Here is an 11,348-nt window from a genome sequence, read left to right as displayed (position 1 = left end):
ATTGAGCATCATAATGGAGCCCACAACCTCTTGCCTCCCTCAAAACAATGGCAGAGATTTCACTGGATTGCCCGTCTGCCGTTTCTTCGAGTACAAAAGAAGCGTGTGTGCATGGCCAGAGGAGGGAAGGAAAACGATTGGCGATTCTGCTTGGATGTGGATTTTTCATGTTTAGGCTAGAGCAAGTGTTAGACAATCCACGCGTTTAACCTTAATTGTAATTTAGCTACTACAGGGATGCAATCCGAGGAGCTTGGTATGAGTGTAACTACGAGGAAATGGTTTTGCAAACTGTTACAGAGAGAGGGAGGGGAGCTCAATAAACGACACCCTCTGCTTACACTTAAACACCTTACCTAACATCAAAGACACTAGATGGACGTGCGCACAAAAATAATGCAAAGATCATCCAAAACCTCACGTAATGAACTTTCCGTCATTTTAAAATCTAAATAGGGTCACAATACTGTTCAACACTTGCTCTGACAAACTGAGCTACTTGTCAGAATGATCTACCTAGCGAAATTACGCGTGCGCAGTGAGCACGCCCATAAATCTGTTGGTAATAATTATGTACATAATTTTGCCCGTCTTACTTCATAGTGACCATTTACTATTTAGTGCTATTTACGCATAGATGACAGGATGAGCTAATAGGGTTTGAAGGCTTCTAATACAGTAATATTGTTGAAAAACACAGGGTAGCCCATTCTGATAAGCCCCTTCTGTCCGACAGGATGAGCTGCATCGGTTTTTAAGGTTTAAAATACAGTAATAATGGTGAAAAACAGCTGCAGCCCATTCTGACACGTCCTTTCTGTCTGACAGGATGAGCTGCCTAATGTTTTCAGTCGGGGCAGCCCATTTGTTTCAGACTACCGGGCAGCCCATCCTGATAGGGAAGCTCAGTTTGTCAGAACACCGGTCGGTCGATGTGGGTCGTGTGTGTGTGTGTGTGATAGTGGTGTGTTTTGGAGGGGTGGGGGTCTGGGGGGGTCACGCAGTTAAGCAGGTGCTCTTGATTATCATACAGCTGTAAGCATGAAGCTTCCACAAAAGCAATTATCGGAAAATCTACAGCCCCCCAACGCCCCCCCTCTCCCCCAAACCTGCAGCCAAAACCACTATAACAAAAGAGTGTTCCCTCCCCCCCCCGGATCCCCCCGTGGCACCGTGACGAGGGCCCGTCCGAGCTCTGCGCGCTTTAACGACTCGCACGCGTCAGAACAATTACAATTTTTCTGAACTGAACAAAGGGGGGTTGTTCCGAAGTGGGGGGGGGACAGAGGAGTGTGGAATAGGATAACCCTGCACTCAGCCCCCCTACACACACACACACACACACACTCTCTCTCGGCCCTCCCACTGACCGCAGAACAAGAATGAAAACTTCCCCGAAGAATAGAGTGCGGCACGCGACACATTAAAGATTACAGAAAGAAAAAAGAAAGAAAGACAGGGAGGAGGGAAGGAGAGAGAGAGGGGGGCTGGTGAACCCCGAATAAACAAGCAAGCATGCAGGACAACCCAGTCATTCGTTGAATTAATAAATTGCATGTGCATTAAAGTCATTCCACCACTGTTATTACTGTTACATACTGTTACATACATGCATGCATCAATGTAGCCTGTGTATGTCTGCATGCATGGATATATGTATGTGTGTGTGACTCAATCACTTTAAGGTACATGTACAATGCAATTCAATTTTCTTTATATAACACTTTTTTGCATTACTATATATCTGTGTTTAGAGCATGTCAGTGGATTAAATACATTAACGTTGTAAATATTACATTAAAAGTAAATTTATGAATATAGACTAAACGCACGCATATGTATTATTGTATTATTTAAATGTGTGTAAAACTGCGGTTTGATTCTGTGTGCTTCAGTCCAGTGGTGTGAGGTAACTTAGTAAAAGCTATGAAGTATTACGCCTTCCATCTGTGTGTGTGTGCGTGTGTGTGTGTGTGCGTGTGTGTGTGTGTGTGTGTGTGTGTGTGTGTGTGCGTGTGTGTGTGTGTGTGTGTGCGTGTGTGCGTGTGCCTTCTTCAATCATCCACATCGACATATTCCATTACAGCGTTGAAATTAAATCAATGCATTTAATAGATGGGGGTCCTCAACCCGAGTCCCAATCTTCAATCTGCGAACTTCAATCTGCCCCGACTCACCCCCCCTCTCCCCTACCTCCCTCCCTCCCTCCCTCCTCCTCCTCCTCCTCCTCCTCGGTGTGGCAGTAGGCGGGGGCTCCGACATAAATAGGCAGCAGCGATCACCCTCGTATTAAAAAACACCAAACGTCCAACAACCTGCAGCAAGGGAGCGTAGGGAGATAAGTGTCCCGTAACATATTTGAATTTAGGGATTTGCTTTTTGGGAAGTTTTTTTCCCTTCCTTTTTTCCTTTTCCTTTTCTTCCTTTGGTATTGGGGATACACGAACATACCTGGACACTTACTGGATATCAATTATCTGTCTGCTCTTGATAGCGGACCAAGAAGACGCAACATGGCTTTACCTCTGTTAGTTTGTTTTTTGGCCTTGATATCAACGCATTTGGTAAGTTGCCAACCAACCGTTTTATTAATTAATCAATTCATGAAATGTCTGTATTGGACATGAAAGAAAAACAAAGTGCACGTTCTTGCTGTGTTGTGATGATTCGCACACTGAACTGACCTTTCCTTTTCTCTTTCTCTCTCTCTCTCCGTTTTCGATCATAGGTACAGTCTTCCGGTATGTTTGAGTTGAAGGTGCACTCCTTCAGCACTGCCCGCAGCATTTGTCGCAAATCAAGAGACTGCCAGATCTTTTTCCGAGTCTGTCTCAAACATTCCCAGGACATCATCTCTCCCGAACCACCGTGCACCTATGGCACCGGAGTCACGGATATATTTCGCTCTGATCAAGGAGCCATCTCCAGAAGCGCTCCCATTCGCGTACCTTTCCATTTTAAGTGGCCGGTAAGTATTTATTGTTATTATTATTATTATTATTATTATTATTATTACTACTACTACTACTGTTGTTGTTAGTGATCAATTATTTCCATTAAAATTGTGCATTCTGAAGCTTGAGTTCGTGTTTTTAAAAAGACGATTTCATTTTCTGCAGGGAACGTTTTCACTCATTATCGAAGCCTGGAACGCAGAATCCTCCGAACAATCCACAGGTAGGTAGTTGTAGTTCCTCGATCCTGCCGCTCGGGGGCGGCGTGTGGTGGTGGGTTCTTTTGGTGCATCCGGCAGTGCCAATTGTTTTCGCGTGGAGACGGCGGAAAACCCTATTCATGAGTAATTGAGATAGTGGCCCCATATAAATACATGACCTGATAGCCCTGAGAGCTGGAAGAGAAAACGGTACAGTCTTTGAATGTGCTTGATTTTGATCAAAGATGTTTATTAAGAAACACTTTTAAAATGTGTTTTTATATCAACCAGTGAACTTCATACTATCATAAAAGTTCCACATTAACGCTAAGCTCGGATCCCCCTACATTGACCCGTTTTATTGCAGTTTGTTTAGATCCGTCTTTTGTGGTATTGTATCCCTAAATCTATGCATATTGGCCTTTCAGATAACCCTGTGAACCTGATCAGTCGTTTGGCGATGCGCAGAAGACTGGCCGTGGGAGAGGACTGGTCGCAGGACGTGCACAACTCCGGGGAACAGCAGAGCGACATTCGCTACTCCTACCACGTCGTGTGCGATGAGCATTACTACGGGGACAGCTGCTCAGACTACTGCCGGCCAAGGAACGACACCTTCGGGCACTTCACCTGCGATGACGCCGGCAACCGAGCCTGTCTGTCTGGCTGGAGTGGAGAGTACTGCTCTGAACGTGAGTTCTGCCCCGACCGGACCGGTTCACAAAAAGCTCTTAACTTGTTGTGTGTGATTCATAAAGCGCTTAGCACTAGTAGTTTACAACACAAAACTCCTGTAACAGTTGCTAGCAGTCTGCTTTTGTCACCTGTGTCTTATGCTGGGTCACTACAAGAACTAGAAGACGCGAATCACGTTTGGTGTCTAACTGAAACTGGTGTCCCTATTTCTAATCGTGTTATTCATGCTGTTCTAATTGGTCATCTACGTTGTGTATACGTTTGAGTTGATGGTGTTTTTTTAAAAGGCCTCCGAGCAATGTCGTTCCTGGTAGGGGTCATAAAGAACGCGCCTAACGACGTTTTAATATCCTTGAATCATAATACAAAACTCCGGGCAACATAAATCTATTGCATTTGTCATAAACAAATGCCAGCTGTCTGAGGATGACAAGAGATCGCTGCTGTATAGTTCCAGGGAGTTAACAAACAATGCAAACTGTCAGCTGCCGGGGCGCTAGTGGCAGCTTTCAAAGGGGGAATTAATTTTAACACATTTCTCATTGGAACCCCCCAAGAAAGCAGTGTTCTTTTGTGACACTATCCGTCCCCACACGCTTACTATAGAGAGAGAGAGGGAGAGAGGGGAGGGCTCGGTGGTTGCCTAACAATTCCCCTTAACCCCCCATCCCCTCCAGAAGTACCGTCTTGTTATGGATTGTTAAAGCCCCCAAAAGAGACAAAGTAAAAGGGTCAACTTCTCTCCTTTAAGTGTCCCCCCCTCCACTGCCCCTTCTTTTTGGGATGGAAAGCTTCTGCCAGAGTAGACGGAGAGTTGGTGGCGCTCTTTTGTTCCCTGCAACAATGGGCGCACGGACCATGATTTAACACAGACACGCGTTAGCTTAATGCGCGCTGCCTTGCGTGAAAGAAAGACGACATGTGTTCCCTTTGTTGTGGAGTACCAGCTGCTTGGTTTAGTACTTAACAACTACTTGATGTATTTTGAAGGGGGGTAAGGGTGGCAGTGGTGTGTTTTGGGGTTGAAGAAGGAACAATCATTATACTTATTTTTTTCCCTCCCCTGCCCTTTTTATTCCTTTCTTCACTGAAAACAGCCATCTGCCTGTCTGGCTGCAGCGACAAGCATGGCTACTGTGAGTTCCCTGGCGAGTGCAAGTGCCGCCTGGGGTGGCAGGGACGCCTGTGCGACGAGTGTGTGCGCTACCCCGGATGTTTGCATGGGACCTGCGGCCAGCCCTGGCAGTGCAACTGTCAGGAGGGATGGGGCGGCCTATTCTGCAACCAGGACCTCAATTACTGCACCAACCACCGGCCCTGCCTCAACGATGCCACCTGCACCAACACGGGTCAGGGGAGTTACACCTGCACCTGCCGCCCGGGCTTCAGCGGCACCAAGTGTGAGATTGAGACCAACGAATGTGCCAGTAACCCATGCAAGAATGGAGGCAGCTGCAATGTAAGGAGAAAAAAATAAATGAATTTTAATAATGATGATGATAATTAATTATAATCATAAAAAATAAAATAAATCAATGCTAACCTGTGTATCTCTGTCTCTTTTCACCAGGACCTGGAGAATGATTACTCTTGCACCTGCCCTCAAGGATTCTACGGCAAAAACTGCGAAATCAGTGCCATGACATGTGCCGATGGGCCCTGCTTTAACGGGGGCACCTGCGTGGAGAAGAGTACCGGGGGATACTCCTGTCGCTGCCCAGCTGGGTATATGGGCTCCAACTGCGAGAAGAAAATTGACCGATGCAGCAACAGTCCCTGTGCCAACGGTAAGCATCTTTTATAATAATCCTAATAATATCCATTCACCCGTTTTCAAGAACAGCGTCATCCAGTTCAGGGTCAAAGTATAATAGACAGTAAATAGTAATTGAAGGTGTTTCCAGCAGTGAAATATTTTGATTTATCTGTAATGAGAACCCAAACTCAACAAGCTGTGTGTGTGGTTTTTCCACACATTTTCCACCAGCTACCATTATCTTTAGCATCGGCGGGTGAGTGGTGCAGAAAACGCAGGCACCAGAGATGAAGAGTGTAACAGAACTTGGCTTGTTTTGGGGAGTTAGAAAGCTGTTGTATGTCAGAGTTTCTCCACTCCGGTTCAACAGGTTTTACCGAGGACCTTAACAGTTCTGCAATCTCTACTACTGTAAACCGCATGCAACAGGCTTCCTTTCATGGCGTGTCTTCGCTGGGACCGTTTCCAATAATGTTTCCACTCGTGTGTGAAAGGTGGAGCTACTAACATGTTACTCAAGCAGTGTTTGTTATTAAAGAGGATTACAGAAACCAACTATAATATTAAACACGCTGCTGTTACATTTGGGATTTTGGGAACCAGGTGTCCCTGCATACCAAAAGCCACAGTCATGCCATCTGCAAGAGGCTAAAATGTTTTTTTTAATATGTGTTAGCTGTTAAAAGACTTACAATAAACTATTACCCCTATTAGAGACATGCACCAATTAATCCGTGCATCGCCTGCTGAAAAGCATTCCGAAGGTCTTTTAAAATGAACCAAAGCAACTGTTTTACGTTTTTTTACCCTTTGATAAAGCGATGTTGAAATCCTCCCTTTAAAGTCAAGCTTTTGCATTTTATTGCTCAACCGTTTGAAGAAAAAAAAAAAAAAGGGTGCATCTCTGCCAAAGTTTATATCGGGGAATAAACAAAAAGGACTGTTCTGATAATAGGGGGAGAAAAAAATCCTTGCATCATATAAAAATATTTATCTAATGGCAAAATCACAAACTGTTGTCAAGATACATGGGAAAGATTGTCTATGTTCATGTTGACGCTTGGAGTCATTAAATAACTAGAATTGTCTGTGCAGTTTCCCCCTCTGTGTAATTACAGCCTTGCTTGTGACCTTAGGCTGATTTTCAGTCTTTGGACCGGAAGGCAGAAGTGACCTTGTAGGATCAGTTGTGACAAAACGTGTGGCGGCTGCTCCATTGGCTGTTAAATGGCCCATGCAGTGTGGGTTTTGCAACACTGCATCACTCTGCCATCCGATGCCCCCTCTCCCCTTTCCTTCCTGGTGCATTGTAGAATTTGTTTGGTCCCACTGCATCTTAACTAGGGAGAAAGCTAGGGTGCTTATAAACAGGGTGATCTTTACCTGCGTTCCATCTGTTAACCGCACCCGTTGACGCCTCTCTATTGTAAAGGTGTACAGAGCACCTGACGAAACCCAGGGCTTGATGCTCTTAATTGATTAACGAACAAACGTAACACGAGTGAATTTCTAACCTTTTCCTCCTTCCTGCAGGTGGCTACTGCTTGGATGTGGGCAACAGCAAACTGTGCCGCTGCCGGCCGGGCTTCACGGGCCTCAACTGCGAGATCAATGTGGATGACTGTGCCCGCAACCCCTGCCGCAACGGGGGGACCTGTGTGGACGGCGCCAACGACTACACCTGCACCTGCACCCTGGGCTACACAGGCAAGGATTGCAGCATCCGTTCAGACGCCTGCAGTGCCTTCCCCTGCCAGAATGGCGGCACCTGCTATACCCACTTCACAGGCCCTGTGTGCCAGTGCCCCTCGGGGTACATGGGCTCTCGCTGCGAGTTCAGCCTCACGCCCACCGTCTCTACAAATCCGCCGATCAAGCCGATCCCTGTGGCCCTGGCCATCTCCTTCGCCCTGGGCCTGGTTACCCTTCTGCTGGTAGTCTGCGCCACCGTCATTGTGCTGCGGCAGATGAGGCAGAGCAAGAAGGGGTTGGGCAAAGCCGTGCGCAATGACCTGGAGCCCATCAACAACCTCTCACACTACCCCCGGGAGAAGGAGGCCTTTCTCATTCCCGGAGGGCACTACAAGGTCACCAACAAGGACGTTGAGTTCAACGGTGACAGCATCGGGGACAAGGCTGGGTACAAACAGAAACTCATGGACTACAACCTGGCTGAGGATGAGGCGCCGCTCACCAAAAAGAAGTTCGACCTGTAAGTTGCCTCCCTGTTGTCCCTTTCACCTCTTCTCTCCGTAGCATACCTCAACAGACGTAAAACCATGCTCAGTGTAGCGTGTGTGTGTTTGGATATTTTAGTAGTGAGGGTAGTGTGTTGTAGCTGAGTTTGAACCAGTCCTTCCAGATAAATGGTTCAGCTGGGTAAACGAGCTCTTGGATTTCAAAGCTCTTGCGTTTGCCCTCCTTAAGTTTACCCATTGCCCTAATAACGCATGTCTTATGACCATATTGTAGAAAATAAACAGACCTGTGTCATGTAATTGCAGCAGATACAGCTTATTTATTTAGTTATTTGTTTGTATTTGATCAAGCTTGTGAATTTTACAGTTGAAATCTAACCATGGTTTTCGGTTTTGTTTTCCAGAAAAAAATCCGAACACATCATCTCTGTTCCTCCACTGAGCTTCCCAAAAGATGGCCTTTATCACCCAGTGTACATCATTCCAGAGCAGATGGAGCAGTGCGTCTTTGCTACTGAGGTAAATATTGGGATAATTGACCATCTTAACTGATAAGAGTGTTGTGTGTGTTCATGAAGCGCATTTTAAACTTTAGTGCATAGTTGGACTATGGTGGTGGGAGGGGAGGTTTAAAGACTAAATGTAAAACTGTCCCTAATCTTTGTATATTGATTTAGATCTAGGCCTTAATTTGAGCAAAACAATGAGAGACTTAGTAAAGGAATAAATTGCTGGCTGCAGTTGCACCTTAACTGGGGGGATTTTAATAGATTAAGGAAAAACAACCTCCACCTTAGTGAAAACCAGTTTTTAATTTAATTTTGTTTGTATGTCTTGCTTTATACGCCAGGAGTTGCTCTAGGATGGATTGTAATCATCTTGTGTTTTTCTCAGGTTTAACAACAGTATTCCGGACTGTGGTGCAGCTCCCTCCCTCCTGGCAGATTGCCTGTAAATGTTTACATTAATGACAGACATTTTGAAAGAATTTAAGAGAATATATTATATCTATATCTATTTAATATTTATTCACGCTGCTCATTTTGAAAAACTTACTACTCGGACAAAGTTTGGAAAGAAGAATAAAAAGAAAAGCGTTAAAGGAAAAAAAAAACTTGGATTGACACCGGCCTGGGAAGGAATGGACAAAAAGAATGACAGAAAGAAAGAAAAAAGAGGGAAGGAGGCAGAGAAGTCGAAAGTGAGTCGGAAATTATTTGCACTACATTTTTCCCCATTCTTTTTCCGTTTTTTTTAAATATACACCTAAAAAGGAAAACATTCCTCAAATGATGCAGAGAACCAAGGATCTTTATCAAATATTTGAAAAGGCCGGACCTTTTTCTTGCGAATGCCATGAAACACAAACAGAAAACAAAAAAAAACCTAAAATATAAGAGAAAAAGGATTCCTCTCCATGAAAATCCGAAAAGGAGCCTTAAAAACAAAAATCATACCTACATAAATAAGAAAAAGCTGCAAAACAGAAAAAACACATTTTGATTTTGTGTCCAGGTTTTTGTGCAGTTTTTCAATAGGCTCGTGCTTTCACAGAAACATTCCAAAGGAAGGCAGAACATTTTTACGATGGGCTACCAATTCATTTTAGACCTAAAAAAGGAAAAAAAAAAATTAAAAAATCTTCATACAAAGAGTTAAAATTAAGTGCCTATTTTTTGGCTTAGTTTTTTTTTTTTCATTTGTTTTTTTAAGAAAAAGTAAGAAAACTTAAGTAAGAAAAGGTACTATATTTTAACACTGGAACAAAATGTTATGCTATTTTTTGTATTTTAAATTTTACCTTTTTTAAAGAGAATTTTACATGCATGTATATATATAAAAAAAAAACATCTCTTTGGGAGTCTATTTTTGAAAACAAAATATTTCATCCTGATGGAATTGATCCCCAGAATACATTGTTTTGTACTTAATTGTGTAATATGAATTGTTAGGCTATATATTATGTATGTATCCTTTGTAACTTTTTGGTCATCAAAAACAAAGCTATTTCTATCAATACGATTGTATGGACAAAGCTATTTTTTATAATGAAAGAACAGCCTTAATCACCATCTCCTTGGTTTCTCTGTGATGCAGTAAAGTCTGTATCCTGAAAAAGAAAAAGAAAAAAAAATTTACAGAATGAAGGACTTGAAAATTGATAGTTTTCAATTTGTTCTTCTGTTTTAAACCAAATTTTGTTTGTTTAATTTAATTATATTTGTTTGTTTGTTTTTTACAGTTATTATTTCTAATTTAACAATGCAATGTGTACAAACAGGCTTAATATTCTTTCTATATAATTTAATGTTTGTGTAAATACCATGTATTTATAAAGAGAATTGTATATATGTTTATGTAAGGTGCCTATTATTGTCAAGAACTCAGAAATATATATTTTTTCCAAAATAAACAATGAAAAACAAAACTTGGGACCATTTTCGTTTTTTTTCTCTCTATACAATCTGAACACCATGAATGCAGAAATGTTTAAAATGTCCTTATAGCCTTTGGTGTAATTATACTGACAATAACATAGATCCAAAACGAGAAATGTGGAGAAATTAACTTATTTTTGTATTCATCAATGAAGTGTGCATAAATAGACACCCTGCACTCTTAATTGAATGGTTTCTTCTGAAATCCTTCGGGTTCAACTGGAGATAGTTTCCCCCAGTAACCAAACCATAAAAGGTTATTTGAAGAGCATGAAAAGGTTCCAGTATAGAATCAAACCCGGGGAGTAGATTTTAAAAATTACATTTTACTTTTTACAGTGCATTACTAATACGCTTCGGGAAAAGACGTGGGTGAACGGAAAGAGAGGCGGTGCGCAATTTCCTCGAAGCTTTGCGCACTTCATATATATATATCTTTCTGTGTAAAATGAAGTACTTGGTCCTGAGTGGAAGGAAAGCATTAAAATACTTCTAATTTATATAAATGCAGATATTTTTAATTATCACCTTGGCTTCCCAAACAGGTCTCCATTCAGCACATGTTTTAATCTTAAAACGATGGAGTGGTAGCAGGTCGCAGATGCCTGGTGTTTTGGGAATAATAGATCAGTCTTTTTTTGTTTTCGTATTTTCTTCCCGCAGGAGATGAATCGCGCTGCTCATATCGCCACCGAAATACGAAAGGGATTATTGCCGAATGTCTGTTTTTTTATTTCCACGGTCCTGGTTTTCAGCCGGAGGCAAGGTTCCCACGCCATACATTAACTATACAGATGAGATTTAATCCAGCACCATGCAACCTGTTTATGTTAATACCGCCTATCATTCTCACATTTTCTTTCTCTCTGCCTGGCACACACAGCCCCCCTCTCTCTCTCTTTCATTCCCACATAGGCTGCACACAACACACCAGTGAAATGCTGTTTCTAATTCTGTAGGCCGATTAATTTTGGCCATTTGAGAACTGCAACGGGTATGATTACAATAATCACCATAACCATTTTTTTTATGGCAGATTAGTTTCAAGTAAAACAATCTAAAATGTTTTGGATTTAAATCAATGGACAGTCTGTAAATAGTAAACA

The 11,348-nt window shown here is 42.7% G+C and overlaps 1 protein-coding gene across 1 annotated transcript; it reads left to right on the top strand.

Moving 5' to 3' along the window:
* Window positions 1-2,297: 2,297 nt before the first annotated feature.
* dlc (deltaC) lies at window positions 2,298-10,217 on the top strand. The gene is made up of 9 exons (XM_066703876.1): window positions 2,298-2,564; window positions 2,729-2,968; window positions 3,120-3,177; window positions 3,583-3,846; window positions 4,948-5,309; window positions 5,421-5,637; window positions 7,140-7,818; window positions 8,209-8,323; window positions 8,699-10,217. The coding sequence occupies exons 1-9, from the start codon at window positions 2,514-2,516 to the stop codon at window positions 8,702-8,704; spliced, it is 1,992 nt and encodes a 663-aa protein (XP_066559973.1). The 5' UTR covers window positions 2,298-2,513; the 3' UTR covers window positions 8,705-10,217.
* The last annotated feature ends 1,131 nt before the right edge of the window (window positions 10,218-11,348 follow it).

Source organism: Amia ocellicauda, chromosome 5 (assembly GCF_036373705.1).
Source record: "Amia ocellicauda isolate fAmiCal2 chromosome 5, fAmiCal2.hap1, whole genome shotgun sequence".
In the NCBI taxonomy this organism is placed as follows: Eukaryota; Metazoa; Chordata; class Actinopteri; order Amiiformes; family Amiidae; genus Amia; species Amia ocellicauda.
The sequence above is the reverse complement of the archived record's forward strand: the minus strand, read 5'-3'. Positions and strand labels throughout refer to the sequence as shown.

What these genes read in the sequence shown, in the direction of transcription:
- dlc (XM_066703876.1), top strand. Translation starts at nt 2,514, where the DNA reads ATGGCTTTACCTCTGTTAGTTTGTTTTTTGGCCTTGATATCAACGCAT. An exon ending in CCTTGATATCAACGCATTTG is followed by an intron (nt 2,565 to 2,728) that starts GTAAGTTGCCAA and finishes TTTCGATCATAG; the next exon opens with GTACAGTCTTCCGGTATGTT. An exon ending in CTTTCCATTTTAAGTGGCCG is followed by an intron (nt 2,969 to 3,119) that starts GTAAGTATTTAT and finishes CATTTTCTGCAG; the next exon opens with GGAACGTTTTCACTCATTAT.